The sequence below is a fragment of the Entelurus aequoreus genome, linkage group LG18, assembly GCF_033978785.1.
Source record: "Entelurus aequoreus isolate RoL-2023_Sb linkage group LG18, RoL_Eaeq_v1.1, whole genome shotgun sequence".
NCBI lineage: Eukaryota > Metazoa > Chordata > Actinopteri > Syngnathiformes > Syngnathidae > Entelurus > Entelurus aequoreus.
In genome coordinates, this window is record NC_084748.1 from 30,163,457 (window position 1) to 30,183,099 (window position 19,643).

Below are 19,643 nucleotides of genomic sequence, written 5' to 3' on the forward strand. Positions count from 1 at the left end.
TACACCAATTAAATTGATTTCAGTTCATTTCAATGGGCAATGTTGATTTGAGATACAAGTGTTTTGAGTTAAAAGCTCCACCACAGAACCAATATAAGCAGGTACAACTGTAACACAGTAGTAATACATTTAAACTATTGTTGTTTAACTGGTTACATACTATATTCCCCAGGACTATATTCACAGGCTATGACTCAGTGTTAACTTTGATGAAGGATAATCAATATGACTGTATTGCAGACACTTAAAGCGGGAACGTTTAGTCAACTGAGTAAAGGTCAACAATCACAAAAAAAATTTGTTGAGCACATGATCTCTATATTTAAACACAACACGTTTTTGTTTTACAATCTTTAATTATATTAAACAAGAATTGCTCATCGGTCTGAGGAATTTGTCTGGTGTTCAGACTTGTGACCTACCGCTGCTTTTTTCACACCCACACGCATGCACCTACACAAAAGCAGTCTTAGAGAAGCAACTAACAATTTGCCGTCATGTTGTTGTTATGTTAGAACAGGGGTCGGGAACCTTTTTGGCTGAGAGAACCATAAAAAACAAATATTTTCAAATGTATTTCCGTGAGAGCCATATAATATTTTTTAACACTGAATACAACTAATTGCTTGCATTTTTAAGTGAGACCAACATTTTTAGAGTATAATAAGTCTCTTATTCTTTTTAATAACATTATTATTCTGAAGCTAACCAATAATAAATAAAATATTTCTTACCATTAATGCGACTTCTTGAACAGGTGCGGTAGAAAACGGATGGATGGATCAAAATGCATGATAAGGTTTTATATTTTGAACGTTATTTTTTCCACTGTGATTACCAGCAGAATTGTTCATTACTTAGCGTGTTAAGCAATGTCAGCTAAGATTTATCTGAGAGCCAGATGCAGTCAGCAAAAGAGCCACATCTGGCTCGAGAGCCATAGGTTCCCTGCCCCGGTGTTAGAATATACAATTAATGATAGCTAACGTTAGTAGCTGTTTGTCGAATAGTGGGTCGGGACCCTCTGGGGGAGTCGCGGCGAGCTGTCAGGGGAGATTTTCATTATTTATGTATGCACTCTAGTACTCATTTTAGAATAATACACAAGCTTGCAGCTAGGTGGCAGCAGTGCTTAATCTAATCAACAGGATGCCTGTTCTACCCAGTAGAAGTAAGAAGTACACAAGGACATGTGTACAGAGCTACCAGAGGTCGAGAGAAGATTGTGAAGGAATAAAAGGAAAAAAAGAGTCGTCAGCAGCATTTAATAATATTAAGAATGTAACCACTCAACTACTGCATTGTACATATGAATAAATATTTAGTTTTCAATAGTAATACAATTTTGGGGGGTCACGTAAATATTTTTGGCCCCCACAGGGGTAATGACGGAAAATAATTAAGAAGCACTGCCTTAGCCATATCGCTCTTATTAAAGTTAAAGTTTAAGTACCACTGATAGTCACACACACGCTAGGTGTGGTGAAATTACCCTCTGCATTTGACCCATCCCCTTGATCCACCCCCTGGGAGGTGAGGGGAGCAGTGAGCAGCAGCAGAGAGCTTGGTAATAATTTTGGTGATTTAACCCCCAATTCCAACCCTTGATGCTGAATGACCCAAGGTAATGGGTCCCATTTTTATAGTCTTTGGTATGACTCAGCCGGAGTTTGAACTCACGATCTACCGATCTCAGGACACTCTAACCAGAAGGCCACTGAGCAGCCGACCAAACACAAAGTTAAAGGCCTACTGAAACCCACTACTACCGACCACGCAGTCTGATAGTTTATATATCAATGATGAAATCTTAACATTGCAACACATGCCAATACGGCCGGGTTAACTTATAAAGTGCAATTTTAAATTTCCCGCCACATTTCCGGTTGAAAACGTCTAGATATGATGACGTATGCGCGTGACGTAAACGGTTGATAGAAGTATTGGTACCCCATTGAATCCAATACAAAAAAGTTCTGTTTTCATTTCAAAATTCCACAGTATTCTGGACATCTGTGTTGGTGAATCTTTTGCAATTTGTTTAATGAACAATGGAGACTGCAAAGAAGAAAGTTGTAGGTGGGATCGGTGTATTAGCGGCAGACTACAGCAACACAGCCAGGAGGACAGAGATGGATAGCAGACGCGCTAGCCGCCGAACTCACCTTAACTTCCTCCGTCTCGCCGACCGCATCTGTGATCGGGTGAAGTCCTTCGTCGCACCGTCGATCGCTGGAACGCAGGTGAGCACGGGTGTTGATGAGCAGATGAGGGCTGGCTGGCGTAGGTGGATAGCTAATGTTTTTAGCATAGCTCTGTGAGGTCCGGTTGCTAAGTTAGCTTCAATGGCGTCGTTAGCAACAGCATTGTTAACCTTCGCAGGCTGGAAAGCATTAACCGTGTATTTACATGTCCCTGGTTTAATAGTATTGTTGATCTTCTGTCTATCCTTCCAGTCAGGGATTTATTTATTTTGTTTCTATATGCAGTTAAGCACGATGCTATCACGTTAGCTCCGTAGCTAAAGTGTTTCGTCGATGTATTGTCATGGAGATAAAAGTCACTGTGAATGTCCATTTCGCGTTCTCGACTCTCATTTTCAAGAGGATATAGTATCCGAGGTGGTTTAAAATACAAATCCGTGATCCACAATAGAAAAAGGAGAGAGTGTGGAATCCAATGAGCCAGTTTGTACCTAAGTTACGGTCAGAGCGAAAAAAGATATGTCTTGCACTGCATTCTAGTCCTTCACTCTAACGTTCCTCATCCACAAATCTTTCATCCTCGCTCAAATTAATGGGGTAATCGTCGCTTTCTCGGTCCGAATCGCTCTAGCTGCATTGAAAACAATAGGAAAATGTGAGGAGCCTTTCAACTGACTACGTCACGCTACTTCCGGTAGGGGTAAGGCTTTTTTTTAATCAGATACCAAAAGTTGCGATCTTTATCGTCGTTGTTCTCTACTAAATCCTTTCAGCAAAAATATGGCAATATCGCGAAATGATCAAGTATGACACATAGAATGGATTTGCTATCCCCGTTTAAATTTTAAAAAATCATTTCAGTAGACCTTTAATGCGTGCGTGTGTGTATGTGTGTGTGTGTGTGTGTGTGTGTGTGTGCGTGTGTAACATATGGGCGTAGTTTACGTCATTACGTACTGAAAGCCGGAAAAGGGTGGGGTGGAATATTTACAACACTTTGGAAAGTTAGCTTCCTCTAGGCATCAGCGTAAAGGTTGCACACAGCCCTTTTAACTTTGCATATCTTCAAACACTCTTGCACTATTGTCACTGGAGTGAGAATTTGAAAACATTTATCACAACTAGGTCAACTGTGGGGTTTCTTTATCTTATAAAAAATATTTAAAAATACATGCCTTGTTCTGGAACAAAGTCGAAATGGAGCATCAGTTACCATGGTGATGCATTTTGGTGAGAATTAGACCATTTGCATGGCAGCCAAGATTCCCTGCCATCACAGCGCAAGCATTTTTGGGGTTTTTTCCTTAGTCGAGCAAAATTGATTCATCTAAAAATTCCTAAATTTCCCTCAAAATCTTCAAGAAGTCATGTAAAAGACATATCCTACTGTAGTAAATAAACTATGTGAGCATCTTAAGCAGGGTTGTCCGAAGTGCAGTCCAGGAGGCATTTGCAGCCCACAACTTGTTGTGTACAGAGTGCTACCTCAACCACTCCGACTGCCAAGGGAGGGACCGGCAAGCGTGGCAATGGAATGGATGCCAGAAGGTGGAATAAGGAAGAGAGGGAGGCCGAAGAAGACGTGGAGACAGAGAGCCAAGAAAGACCTAAGGGAGATGGGTGTCAGCTGGCATGGAGAAAGAAGAGCCGCCAGAGACCGGAGAAAATGAAGGGGACTCGTCGCCCAATGTTCCAATAGGAACGGGAGGAACTAAGTCGAAGTAAGTCTAAGCTACCTCAATTTACGATTATTTTAAGATATGAGATTTCTTTTGTTATGCTTCGAGCTGCTGGCATACATTTGTGTTACAAGCCTCCCCACCGCTTGTTGGCGTAGGGTTTTTCAGATTTAACACTGTAAGATCTGTCCCAAAACATCCGGTCCAACTCGCCAGCGACAGCCGACAGCCAGACGCCAACACAACCCCCCTGCCCTCCAACCAGCGGAACGGAGAAAGGGAGTCACTGCACACAACATTAAAGAAAAAAACATCCTCCGCGCCAGCCAAGGGCACCAAAACGGAATCCAAATAAGGGACATTTATCCATGAAAATATGGAAAAGCTGCCGATGGTGTGCCCGGCGTGTTTCAGGTTGTTCTGTCTCCTGATTCTACAAACTGGATGATCATGAATTACCCTTGCTGACTGGGTCTTATTTTATTTACCGCTTCCTGTTAACTGACCGCCGCTCAGTCACTCAAAGACGTCTGTGTGCAACATAAACATCAACAACAATTGTGACTTGACAGAAAAGCTGCCCAAAGGAGACATCGCAGAAGTCCGCTTTTCAAAGTAAATTCTGTAGTCGTTTGTAGTACATTCTGTTGTATTGTTTTTATACACTATTTCTTATCTAAAAGTTTGTTTTTATTTTTAAAACACATGTACAGTATATGTTAAAGCAGCACTAAGTATATTTTTAACCTTCACAAAATATTTTCATAACTTTTGGGATGATACATCGATTTACAACTAGATGAATGACACCTCTGTCATGGTGTGAGGGGGTCTGTATCGCTTTTACTGGCACTAAGCAACTTTAAGGAGGGTGCAATTGCTGCTATCATTGGTAGAAGCTGCAAAACAACCAAAGAAACCAAAAGTTTTGCCTGAGGAGGCAAAAATAAGAAAAACGGGGCCTACCCGGAGAGTCAGGATCAACATTGCCTCGGATTTCACTCGCTGGCATGCAGCTCAAAGATGAGGTAGGGTTTTCGGCCATTGCTGCCTTGGCTCTGTTCCTGCTGGACTTGTAAGTACCTTTTGATGCTCAAAATAAAAAATGATAATGCTAATGTTAGCTAGCTTGATAATTCGCAGTTCCACACTACTTCCTTCTGGAAAAACTGTCCCGCCGGTCTGTCTTTGCTTCCGACCTGCATCCGCCCCAATACATTCTTGGTAGTAGCGTCGAGTTTGTAGCACAATCAAAGATCATTTCTTGATAGTGTCTGCTATTTAATATCTGCATAGCCATTAGAGACGTAATATTTGTGCCAATATTACTGAGGACATCATGTCAGTTTGACGCTATAAGTGCTAGTCCTCATGGGAAATGTGGTCTTCTTCTGGCAAAACCAGTGGTGTGCCGTCAGGGCCAGCAAGCCCTTCTCTGCTGGCCTAACATAACCAGAAGTCATGATCATAATTAAAGATAAAAGTAATTTTTTATTTACTTTCCCTAAATATCTAAAAGTATTCATATTCTCTTCATGTCATATTATGCTCCTTCCAGCGCTGTTGTTTTTAGTTTACAGAGTTTTTATCCAATCAGAATCCAGCTAGCTTATGTTGCCACGCTGTACCAAATCTGCTCGAAGCCTTCAGAATTAACAATGCTGGCGTCTGTGCACTGTAAGTGAACGGGGACATACAGTTGACAGACAGTTGCGATAGCCAATCAGATCACGAGTTGTTGTCATTAAGGCCTTCTAGCTGGCCTAAGGCAGATATATAGTGATGCTATGAGCTAGGTAACACAATAACTCCATTACCCAGCATGCCCCAGTAGTGCAGAGCATGCGCAGTAGCCACGTTTAGCCAGCAGCGGGATGTTTGTGATGAGCACTTTGTGGAGTAAACTTTAGAAACTCAGCCAACACGCCTCGTTTGCATCTTTTATGATTAGACAAGACAACACATATATTTGCAAGGCCATTTTCAAGAAGGATATTTAAAGAGAAACTACATCTTGTGAGACCATGTCGGCCAACCCCGGAAGCTCGAAATATCTGAACTCGATTGTGAGTTCAGTTATTTTATTTCTTTATTTTCTCACGTTTAATATGTTTTTTGCCATTTTAATTTTGACAGTACCACATAAGATATGTTTTAATTGCTGATGCGGGTTTATTGATTTTTAAATGCGCCAGAAAATAACTCGTTATGTACACTGTTGGTGGTGATTCAATGCCCTGTAGAGCGTAAATGTGTTTCTGTATAGTATTTCTCCAGCAATGGTCATGTGGTGACATCAATTATGGTATTTTGAGAGGTAATCATTGAAGTCGGACATCACTGAAGGCCTAGGTGGGAAACGCACGGCCCGCCACTGGGCAAAACACTACCGCGTTGGTACACTGGCACCGCCAAAATCAACCAAAACTGAAAGAGCTTAAAACGGCTTTAATTGGGTCATATTACGATTTGTTCTACATTTAAAACACTTCCTTCTGGTCTACATAACGTGTAGTCTTCAAGCCGCTTTCAGATAGTCTCTTAAGGATGCGCCGTTTTGTGAGCGGTCTTATTTATGTGGCTCCACTTTGACTGCGTCTTCCCCCGAATCAGCCATGGTGTAGTTTTTAGCGCTTCCATATCGAGTCTACTGACAGATATAAAGTTGAACTATACGCTACTTTGTATTAGAAATGGCAACAGCATAAGACGCATGTGCATGTACGAGCCAGTCTGCCCCACAACAAGAGGATAGAGAAAAAGAAGGAGCTTATTGACAACAACGTCAGACTACAATAGCAGACTCGCACAGAGATCTTCGGGTAAACCTTTACCATATATGGAGATTATGATACTAAAGGGAAAAATATCAATAATGAGGAAAACTCCAATGGGCTCATTTGGAGGAAGAAATAAAAAAGGCAAGATTGTTTTATAAATATCTCCGCCATGCCTCCATGGTTTGATAAGACATGTTTGGGACTTATGCAGATCCTGAATACAACAGGTACCAATAGGTAAGAAAGGTTGGCTTTGTATAATAAGTAACCTTTAAAGCTTTGCTATTTCGGGGGGCCAAGTACAGATTAAATTGATTTCAATTAATTTCAATGGGTGGAGAGATTTGAGTGTTGTGAGTACCGAGCATAGAACCATAAAACCAATCATAAAACCAATCCATCTGTATTGTAAAAATAAAATGTGGCTTCATCACATCATTATGGAGGAGGTGACGAATATCAAATTGACCGAACTATCCGTCAATTATTCTTTCTGCCGCCCTCAGCGGTAAAAAGTTTGGCTAACCCCAATCTTTTTGTCATGGTAAAATCAGTCATGTTCACCATAGAACCGAAAATAGAGCCTTTTAGAAGGAGCGCACTGATGAAAGTGGTAACTGTGTTTAGTGTTAACGTGAAAACACTCACTTCCCAGGCACAATCAGTAATCGCCCCTCTGCATGTTTGTTATGGTGTCACATGTCGTGCATTAAAGTTCACATTTTTTCAGGTTTTTCTAGAGTGGTTAACTCATTTTACAATTAAGACGTTCAAAAAGAGCAATGCACAGAGCTCCACTCTCTCCTTTCCTTCTTGGGACCGCTTACAAATAGCCCCACATAAATATACACATAACTACCATAAACATGCCAATATTCATGTTCAAATAATGTATGCAAGTGATGCAACAGACTCTATTTGGAAGTGCCAACCTCTGATCATTTTCCAGCAAGGCTAATTTCATCAAATCAATCAGATGTTACGGGAGTCGGTGGACTGAATAAAAGCCTGCTAATTCTGTCACTTTCCCAGCTGACGCCCATTGTTGTTTTTAATCCGCCCTAAGTAGCATGTGAAACGACGGGAGGAAAGAAATGTGCAACGGATTGGGAGAAACCGCGGACAAAAATGAAGAGAACATTCAGATGCTAATGATTCACTTGTCCATCAGACATGGCTCGGCGTGATTTCGTCATCATACTGCACAGTCAAATAGCCACACTAACTTTCATTCATATCAACACATGTGCTCTTAGCCTTGATGTAGACTCCAATTATATTGCCACCCTGTGAATGATGTTTGATTTCATCATCATACTGCACAGTCAAATAGGAAATCATCATCAATCATATCAACATGTGTTCCTATTCTTGATATAGACCCCAATTATAACCTCATCCTTTGAATGATTTTTGTACTTCTCCAAAGCTCTATGATCTTACATAACGCCACGCAGTAGCGCCGCTTCACACCACGCGCATATCTAATTAGGGCCAGCTGGCGGGCCGCTGCAAATTATGAGGAACCGAATCGAAGAAGACAGGTGCGAAGTGTTTTGTAGCACTTAATGCAATGTATAACTTCAACATTGGTGACTGAATGAGGCCCCATTTGCAAATTCTTACCATGTTTGAAGTGAGCCAAATAATATTTCAGTGTACTTTGTCAAATGTCCACACTCACCTCGACGAGGAGAAAGCAGGGCACAATGTAGGTGCTGGTCTTCTGCTGGCCGCTGTCCTCCAGAAGTTTCATCTCTCGCCTCTGAGCCACCAGCCGTGTGTCAATCATCTGGAAGGGTCAATGGTGAGTTTCAGTTCATCGGATTTGGTCAGTGCAGGGGTCAGCAACCCAAAATGACCAAAAATACAAAGAAAAATAAATAAAACATGGAGGAAAATCTATTCTTACAGGGAAAATCATGGCATAATAACATAAAAATACAACGACGACAACTTCACATTGTTTACTTTGTTTTACTTTGGCCCAAAATAGAACAAGCACATTTTGAAAATGTAAATATCACAAATAATCCTCTCGACAAATCACATGAAGTTAGTTGAAAATTCTGAGGAAAAAATAGGTGCAGTTTCAATAACACCATGAAGAACATAATGAACTTAGACAAAATCCCATTGTATCAACAAAGCAATTACACTTTAAGCCACAGCCCATCTAGAATTGAACAAAAACAAAATAAAGCATAAATAAAAACGCTTCTATGCAACAACTACCTCATTTGTGATTTCCACTGTTCAATTTCTTAAAAAATTGCAAAGAAGACAATCATTTTCACAGAACTATATCAATGTGCAGTGTCTCATGTAACATTTTACATGAGGTTACCAATTGTTTATTTTACTCCTGTTTGTTTTATGTTGGGTTGAGGGGGAGGAGTTGCAGCCCCGCTTTACAGTGTACCTCTTGCTTGCTATACTTGCTCGCCCCGGTATAACCCAGTTTCCTTGCATACTAGAAGTGCTATTGTGACACCAAGTGGACACATTTAGAACAACAGTTTGTTTAGTTTAAAAATGCAGCTCAATTTTACACTTGGCAAACTCATCTTGCGGGCTGGATTGAACCTGTCTGCGGGCCTGATCTGGCCCGTTGTCCGCATGTTTAACATCCCTGTGTTAGAATGAAGGCAACACATGATGTGTCTTTATTAGCTATCAAAATGACTATGTGCCTCAGGCTGACGCAAATCTTCGTTGACAGAAATGTTGCAATTGAATATTTATTCTATACATTTTTACAGCATTAGAAAACATTAAAACAGAGGCTTTTCAGAGGGTGACAACTCCCAAAAATTATTGGCTTAGAATGGTTAAATGTATAGATGTGTGTGTCCAAGTTAAAGAGAACGGCAGGCTGTCTTCTTCTAAAGGATTTATTACAATCTCTGCAAGTTGGGTAACGTTTGCTGTGGTCTGGAACAACATGGCACACAAACAACTATCAGAAATGCAGCCAATATTATGTCTCATGACACATTATCTGTGTGTAATAATTACACACAGATAATGTGTCACGAGCCATTCAAAAATAAATTAAATATACAGAAGACACAAGTAAAGGAAATTAAATGAGCTGAAATATACGAGGCATAATGATGCAATATGTACATACAGCTAGCCTAAATAGCATGTTAGCATCGATTAGCTTGCAGTCATGCACTGACCAAATATGCCTGATTAGCACTCCAGTATGTCAATAACATATACAAAACTCACCTTTGCGCATTCACGCACAGTATAAAAAACGTTTGAATGGACAAACTGAGACAAAGAAGGAGTGGCATAAAACATGTCTTTCTGTTGCAGAGTCGGAGAGAGTTGTACATATAAACAAACTGTGGTGAGTTCAAGGACTGCGGAAATTAGTAGTACAAAAGGCGATCGCCAAATACTCTCATCAGTGAAGCATGTTTACTATAAAAAGTGGGATTTCTAACAATGAAGAAGGTTTGTGTCATGCTTTTCCTCCGACAGAAACGATATTAAAACAAAAACTATAATTTTTTCCCCTCATCTTTTTCCATTTTCATACATTTTTTGAAAAAGCTCCAGAGAACCATTATAGGCGGCGCTAAAGAGGTTCCAGAGCCGTGGGTTCCCGACCGCCGGGTTAGTGAGTATTAAAAATGGAAACTTGAGGTTGCAGACGCTACTGTACGGGTCGTGATTACGGTGCACTCCTATTAATTAATAACACTGTACAAAAAAAAACAACTATTTGTGTGTGTCGGAAGATTACACTTTTGTTGAACATTTATTCCTTCATGATGTCTCTCAAGCATGAGGCAGAATATTCTGAGGATGGTATCTTTGAGCATGCGTCAATAAAATGGACAGTAATGAGACCACTACTACGGGGTGTCGTCAATGAGACTTAATTCCTCCACCTAAGGAACGTCTCTCTTTCAATGCCCCTTTCATTATGCAAAACAACAATTTTTTTTTATTATGGTTTCATTTAGGGATGTAACCATGGGAACATTTCACACCATGGTTGTTGTGAAAAAAATTAGCACGGTTCTTTTTTTAATTCCGGTATTGTTTAATGTGCTCAAAAAGTACTTATAGACACTGAAATCTATTGACCAAGTTTTATTTAAAAACATAAAGAAACATTACACAATATACTTTCCTCGGCAGAAGAAGCAAAAAAAAATTATCTGGCTTCTTATTATCATTTGAGAGTTTAGATATGCTTCTTCCTTTTTAATTTGTAAAGGTTTTTAAGTGTTTCCTAATGACAGGGCTAGACAAAATTAAACTTGAATTTAATATAATGCATGTTTTGTACAAAAAATTCCCTTAAGCGGTAGAAAATGGATGGATGGATGGATCAATAAAGTGTGGCTAAGTCTAAGTCTAAAACAAATTAAAGGGAAAACATGGTTAAAAAATGTTAGTTTTTCTGTGAAAAGGGTTAGATTTAGGGTTTTAGGGTATAGATTGGGGATTGACATTTGCCGTTGATGTCTCCTGTATTCATGTTAGCATTTAAGCTAACTAGCAATTTGAACATTAACTGCTTCGTAAGGAAATTAGCAGTATCACCGTCAGTTTTTCAAAGTGCGGTAATCAATCGCGGTAATACAATAATTCAAACATTTTAAACGGTAATACCATTATACATTTTATGGTGGTTCATCGTTAATACTGGTAATACTTACATGCCTAATTTAATTCCTGATTTTTATTTTTTTATTTTTTTTTTAACATGTAAATGTATCCAATTACTGGACTGCTGACTGTATGAGTAGTAGGTATTCGTTCCGACATGGGAACGAAACTCGTACGTCGACCAAAGACCTTCTGTACTTCAAATTCTGCACAAGAATAACAACCCTTCAACAACATATATGCAGCTATTTTGGTTTTTACAACCTTTATCTTAACCAGATAAGAAACCCATTGAAATCAAGATCTTTTTCGTCAGGGTGACCTGGCCAAGAGCTCAGCAGCACGTCACAGAGCAGTTTCAGAAAAGTAATAACTTAAGACATACATTTTAATATGCATAAAAGGGAACTGTAAAATTGACATTTTAATTAGTAATTTAACATTTTATTTTACTTTGTACAATATATCATTGTAAATATTATTTCCCCAAAAGGAAATTCAATCAATTTAGAAGGTAACCTGCCCAAAATTGCATCTATTTGTTAGCTTCTTCGTCAATTTTCATGGGTGTTAATTTTAAGTTAGTTGGGTGTTAGTTTTAGTTAAATATTTATTTAGTTATTGTCTCTGACTTAGTTTAACAAGGTAACCAACCAGAATGTAAGACAACGTTAAAGACTACCTTCAGGTTTTAAATAAATATATTTTAAGACAAAAAAAGACAAAAAAATGGGAAATACTAACTGACATGCATTTATTTATTCGAATCGGTCTCTGTGTCGCCAGGTCACTGCTGTATGTGAGTGACAGGGAAAAAAACTCTGAATTGCTTACAAAAAAGTAGTTTGGTGCCACCTTTCGATCTACATGTATACTGTAAGGGCATGCTCTACTAATGTATATATGCTGATCGTCTGAACACCCACAATACTGGAAGGAAAAAATGCAAATATAATCAGCGTGAATTATCAAGACTGAAACTGTTCGGCGGGAACTGTTAGAATAATTGTATCTAAGTTATCACAAAACTTTGTGTTGCCAGGAGTTCCCGGCGAGAAGACAAAAGCTGTCTTTGATCCTACCAAGCAAAAGGCTTGTAAAACTCCACTGTGTAGGATGGGAAGCAACATGAAGGTGTTCTGTTTCTTTGATGTATTGTAATCAACAGAAAGATATTGTCTTGACCCGAGATCTACAAAGCGAAGAGGTAGCAGGATCTGACTCCCCTCAAGGGACCTCTTTTTTTAATTGTTTTGCGATCTTTTCTTTGAACTGTTTGTAATCAAAAGTGATGGCTGTTTACGACCCCCTCCCTTAGAAACAGCTGTTGCCATGTAATCAGTGAAAGTCCAAATAAAAGAGGAGGCGTACAATCTTTCGTCGGAGCGTGGTGAGACTGTGCAAAGAGTACAATCCAGACGTCTCTCCTCAATTGAGCCAAATTTAATTCTGTCTCTGTTTAAATCCTTGCTTCTTGTCTTGTTTAATAGATGTCCAGTGTTTGAACCTGACAGGAACTGTTTTGCATCTTTATTTAGTATGTCTAGAAAGGACGTGCAAACTGTCTTCTGCGCAGAAATGGCTGTGATAAGAAGGCGATCGCTGCAGCTAGGTCCTACTTATGCTTGTCAACATAGGTGGACAATTGGAAAATAAAACATATTAGATATACTGTCTTTTCAGCAATATAATTTTATAATTTTATAGATGCTGGATGATTTAAGGGATTACAAAGAATTTAACTATGCATTTTGGTGTCTGCTGGCGTTTTTTTTTTATTGACGTCTGTTTTAATAATGATATTAATAATAATGGATCATATTTATATAGTGCTTTTCTAGACACTCAATGCGTTTCACAGAGAACTGAGATCTTATCTTTCACTCACTCCACATTCACACATTGTTAATGGTAAGCCCCTTTTGTAGACGTGGCTGCCCTGGGGTAGAAATTGTGACATATGTTGTTCATGTATGCATGTTTGAAAAAAAACTCAAACCATAAATCATAGACTGACGGAAGTGTGGCTGCCTCCCGAATTTTCCGGGAGACTCCCAAATTTCAGTGCCTCTCCCGAAAATCTCCCGGGACAACCATTCTCCCGAATTTCTCCCGATTTCCAGCCGGACAACTATATTGGGGGCGTGCCTTAAAGGCACTGCCTTTAGCGTCGTCTCTCACCTGAAAATGAGACTATTATATATGTGTCCGTTATCCATAGGTTTATCTATAACCCATAAAGTAGGCAGGCACGGAGCTATTTCCCAGCTTGTGTTTATTCCAGCGGCACGTTAATACAGACACACAACATCTGGATTCCCATCATACATTGCTTCAAAACTACGGTAAGTAGTAATGTCCAAAATTTCCAGCCGGCCAAACAATATTGGGGGCGTGCCTTAAAGGCACTGCCTTTAGCGTCCTCTCACCTGAAAAGGAGACTATTATATATGTCTCCGTTATCCATAGGTTTATCTATAACCCATAACACGGTGGCCGAATGGATATAGTCACTCATGAACGGTCAGAGAAGCACAAGGCGGCGGCAACGCAGTATTATGGGTCACCTTGCAAGCAACATCCCGTTCTCAATTGCGGATGTTTTCAACAAATCCGTGAAGGATATGTTCCCGGATTCAGAGATCGCTCGCCAGTACTCAAATGGCAGAACAAAGGCTACTCAAATAGTGAAAGGTAAGTGTTTTTTTTTTTTTTTAAAGTAAGCAGCAAGTACAGTACAGTTAGTAGAACAACTTTCATTACTGTGTACTGTACTATATATATATATATATATATATATATATATATATATATATATATATATATATATATATATATATATATATATATATATATATATAAAAAGAAATACTTTAATTTCAGTGAATTCTAGCTATAAATATACTCCTCCCCCCTTAACACCCCCCTCCAAGCTCCCGAATTCGGAGGTCTCAAGGTTGGCAAGTATGCCCATACGCCAGTGTGAGCGGCACTGGGAGCAAGATTGGTGAAGTGTCTTGCCCAATGACAACAACGGCTGTGACTAGGACGGCGGAAGCTGGAATTGAACCTGGAACCCTCAAGTTGCTGCCAAGGCCACTCTACCATCTGAGCTACGCCCTCCATTTTTCATATGCTATATATGAAAAAAATCTTCTTGCATCTCGAACATTCCAGGGCACACCCGCAGTTGGTGCCAGCATCTCATATGAACGCATCTTTAGCGTTCTGCTGTAGATGCACTCAGCACACACTTTTTTAGAAAATGCATGTTTCAAAACATAACAAAACACCCTGATGACAAGAATTAGCAGTAAATTAGTGTTTCTATGGTGAAAGCCTGGGTAGTACACATACAAACCACATTTAAATACGGCGGTCTGCACCAGCTATCAATTGTACACACAGTCTTAGTAGATCACACGCAACACCCCCACTAATAGTACACACAATTTTAATAGTTTGCACACGCTGTTTACAGTCAAATACTAATATATTACACATAGTCTTATATTCAGGTCAAATGCGGTTTTAGAAAGAGTTGTCATTATGATACAGTGCAGCTCCACACCCCAAAGTACCATTTTGAAAGGATAATGGGGGTGTGCATGGGGAGAGGGATGTCTGGCCTTCTCTGCTTAGGCTGTTGCCCCCGTGACCCGACCTCGGATAAGCGGAAGAAGATGGGTGCACTGAAGGATGGATTGTCCAGGAGTACCTAATAAAAGCTTCGCTGAGGGAATACTTCTTTAACACTGTGCAGTACAAATGCATGCAGTGTAAGAATACCCCTCTTCGTGCCACACAAAGCACACACCCAGGAAGGCAGGTTCGACAATCAAAAGAATGTTTCAGGACAGAATGCGTTAGAAAGGAGGAGCGGAATAGTGAACGCACAGAAGCGATGATCAAAAACAAAAGAGATGAGAGAGAGCGACCACGTCATGATGCAGACATCCACAGAGCCATCAGAAGAAGAGAAGGTGAAAGCTAGCAGACTCAGCAGTCAAAAGTAATAATAGGAAGATAAAAAGGTAAAAGTTGAGGGGGAAACTACTCCAGTTTCAAAGGTTTAAGATTAAGATTAAAGTACCAATGATTGTCACACACACACTAGATGTGGTGAAATTTGTCCTCTGCATTTGTCCCATCCCCTTGGGGAGCAGTGGGCAGCAGCGGCGCCGCGCCCGGGAATCATTTTGGTGATTCAACCCCCAACTCCAACCCTTTGTTGCTGAGTGCCAAGCAGGGAGGTTATGGGTCCCATTTTTATAGTCTTTGGTATGACTCGGCTGGGATTTGAACTCCAACCTATCGATCTCAGGGCGGACACGAACCCTAAGTGGAACAAAAGAATGGAGAGCCGGTAACCAGCCAATGCCATTTTAGAAAAATGGAAAAAAAAAAAAAAAGTGCTTTCACTTTAGATTCCAGCGTGATCAGATACATGTACCACAACACCCACATATCTGACATCATAGAACTGTAAAATCATATTCTTATCAAAAGCCTAGAAGCGACATTCAGTATTCCGATCGCTAATGTATTCAAACAGCGGACAGTTCCCCACTTACACAGAAAAAAATGAGTTTACGCTTATCTCCATGATGACAACTGCATAACTGTCGCCGCCTTGTCGCCCCTTAACCCGATCAATGGTTGTTACTGTTGAAAAGGCAGGATTACAAAGCACAGAGAACCTGAACACCGGAGATAGGAGTGGATGAATGTTGCCAATTTAAATACCTGCTTGCATTCTGGCCCTTAAGTTTTTTTTGGTCAGTTCCTCTTTTCAGTGAACGGTTTATCACCAGGTGTAAGTTTTTTTTATTTTTTATGTGGATATATCTTGTCTTGTTTAGCGTTTCATTTCCCTCAGGGAACGTTGCTTGCTCTGTGCTTTTGTACTTCTTCTTTTTTACTACACCATAACCACCACTCTCTTACTCGCTATTTTGCAAAAGCAGGTACTGTTTGTGCTGTAGTACCTGGTCAATCCTGGTTTCAAGCCAAACTGATACCACATGGGTGACGTAAACCACTGCTGATCACTCATTGATTGAGCAAAATTGTAGCCATTAAGGACAGTAATAACTGAAATAATGCTACAGATGCTAATGTTAGCTCGCGCTTTAGTTCTTGATGCTGCAGTATTTCGCCACATGTTCTCGTAGCAGTCGTGTTTTGCTGCCCTCAGTCTCTTGGAGGAAATTTGTCTCCTTACTCGCAACCCTTGAGACTTAATCTCCTCAATTGTTTTAATTGTGATTAAAAAATAATACACCTTCAAATGTCGGTTACCTCTAACCTGGAAGTGTATACTTACCCTGTGTTTCAATGTATCCTATTGCCACATTTCTCTTAACAGTAAACCTTGGTTGCCTCACCATCAGCAGCTGTTAAGACTAGCCCTATTGTAGTGAATCACACCTGAACCATCATACATGAATCATATCTTTAATGGACGTGTGATAAAGAACATTTTAAACAATCCATCTAGGTATCTAGATATCTGGTCAGGGCACTGTGCTTATAGGCTGTAATTGGTGGTCGTACTTGACGGCCGCAACCACTTCATGGCTTCACAATAGTTATGGAGTACCGTATTTTTCGGAGTATAAATCGCTCCGGAGTATAAGTCACACTGGCCGAAAATGCATATTAAAGAAGGAAAAAAACATATATAAGGAGTAGGGATGATACTCGAAACCGGTTTTCCCGGTTGTTCGATAAGAAAAGAACCGAGTCCTCGGACTCGAATCCCTTTTTGAGAACCGGTACCCGTTATCGACACCACTATAGTAAAGAAAAAGAGTTGGTTCTTTATTCGAATCCCTCGGAACGAATCCCGTCCCAACCAGAAATGCTCCGTATGACATCGCAAGAAATGGCGTCACGTAGCTCAGTCATTAGGCGCAGATAGCGAAAGCAGGAAAAAAATGGATGGGAAAAAGCGCTCCAATGTGTAATAAAGTTCAAAACAAAAGGTATAATCCAATGAATAACTTTACTGAGAGATTTGAGCAAACACATGAAGAACACTTTTACGACCAACCGGAAACATAGCAACCAGGCTAGCAACGCACCTCCTTTACGGCAGCTGTCGCAACGTTCTTAAAGCAACCGCAGCACATACATATATGACATCTCCCTTTTTTAACTTTTGATTTTCTTTCCTTGTAGACAAAACAAAATCACACTGTATATGTGTTGTCTGTCTAATTATAAATAATGCAGACGAGGCGTGTTGGCGGAGTTCTTGACGTTTACTTTCACAGCGTGCTCATTCTTAGCTGCCGGGTGACGATATGCAACACTTTTCGGGGCTACCGCACATGCTCGTCACTCCCGTTGCATGCTGGGTAGTGTAGTTGTTATATTCCCTAGCTCATAACATCTTTCCCCCTATAAAGAAATAATGTTAACTCAATAAAGTGTATTTCTTTTTTTAGCTTTAACTTTTCATTTTTTAGCATTGTAACCACATTTGCAAATAACTTTTCTCTTCATAGAATTTTCTTTCAATAAAGAAATAAAGTGCAAAAATGTCAAAGCATCATAACAAACAGTTATGTCAAATAGCAGCAGAAGTGCACTTTTTGGAGAGCTGTATTATTTTCAGTTTTGTGCCCAAGGGACTGATTTTATTTAACACTATATTATTATTTATACACCTATAGTGATCACAGAGACAGCTTGTTTTTGTGTTACTGTATATATTTGTTTTTCTGAAAAATCCCACTTAATATACTTTGGGTAACAACAGTCAATATTTATTTTTATTTTTTTATTTTTTTGGGGGGGTAACAGTCAATATGTATTTATTTATTAGATTAAATTGTTTTCTTATATAATAAAAGTGAGCTTTTGTTAAACCAAATATTGTGTGTTTTTTTCCAAATACAACAACCTATCTGGACTCGATAAGAGAATCGATAAGGAATCGGTTCGATAAGAGGATTCGATAATAGGCTTGAACTCGATAATTTCTTATCAAACATCATCCCTAATAAGGAGTATAAGTCGCATTTTTGGGGGAAATTTATTTGATAAAATCCAACACCAAGAATAGACATTTGAAAGGCAATTTAAAATAAATAAAGAATAGTGAACAACAGGCTGAATAAGTGTACGTTATATGACGCATAAATAACCAACTGAGAACGTGCCTGGTATGTTAACGTAACATATTATGGTAAGAGTCATTCAAATAACTATAACATATAAAACATGCTATACGTTTACCAAACAATCTGTCACTCCTAATCGCTAAATCCGATGAAATCTTATACGTCTAGTCTCTTACGTGAATGAGCTAAATAATATTATTTGATATTTTACGGTAATGTGTTAATAATTTCACACATAAGTCGCTCCTGAGTATAAGTCGCACCCCGGCCAAACTATGAAAAAAACTGCGACTTATAGTCCGAAAAATACGGTACAAAACTAGACGTTGAGTAATCGCTCAACATACATCGCGGACAATAACTGATAGTCTGCTTTGCCAGTCCAAATGGATTCGCTGTTTTCCCTCGTCCACAAGAGCCTGCATTCTCGTTCGCTCCCCTTCCACAAATGGACAAAGTTTTTCGCTAAGTAGAATCACAGCTGACCTGGACATTCGAAAGTTCTCTTGCCATTCCTGTGGCACAACACATTCGGTGACAAACATATCCCACCAGGCTGCCGTTCTTCCAGGCCTCATCCAAAACTCAACATTGCTATGTTGCCGTCTGAGGTGTGTTGTATCCCAAATAGCTGCAATCGTGCGTTTCCTTCTTTTAAGGTATTCATGCGTGATTTCCACAAGCATCTGTTATGAAGCGGGCTGTCTTTCTGGCGTCACTTCCTATTTGGGGCGCAGTCTTTCTGGCGTCACTTCCTCTCTGAACTCAGTTTGTAAACAATCAATGAGTCCATACAAAGCTAAGAGCCAGAGATTCAAGAAATAGACGGCGCACTTACCCGTGTAAAAAATTATCCAAGGAGGGGAACCTTAAATGATGGTTTAGTGTGGCCAAAACGGGGCTTAGGCTAAATAATGATTTGTTTAATGAGTTATCCGGTTTAATGTAGACAGGGTCTGAATCAATGGTGATTGGATACAGGAGTTATCAAAGTTACAATTTCACCGTAGTGGTCATGTAATCCTTTCGGCGCTGTTCAATTGTAGGAAAACCACGTGTTTATTTATCCTCAAAATGGCGACTCTTTAACAAATCCTGGGGCGCGTTTGGGAGGAATTGATGTTGTCAGTGCTGCCGGTGGTGGCCATATTGAGCTCTTGTAAAGCATGAAATAAATACTCAATGTTATGTACGACACATGCGTTCAAGCTAGGT

The 19,643-nt window shown here is 39.7% G+C and overlaps 1 protein-coding gene across 3 annotated transcripts in view; it reads right to left on the reverse strand.

Annotated features, from left to right (window-relative positions):
• The window catches only part of LOC133634008 (phospholipid phosphatase-related protein type 5-like), a 174,203-nt gene that overhangs the window by 129,843 nt on the left and 24,717 nt on the right, over positions 1–19,643 (reverse strand). For all 3 annotated transcript variants that reach the window (XM_062026906.1, XM_062026904.1, XM_062026905.1), the window contains one exon: positions 8,348–8,455. In XM_062026906.1, the coding sequence (XP_061882890.1) occupies positions 8,348–8,455 (108 nt within the window). The remainder of the gene's footprint in view (positions 1–8,347; positions 8,456–19,643) is intronic.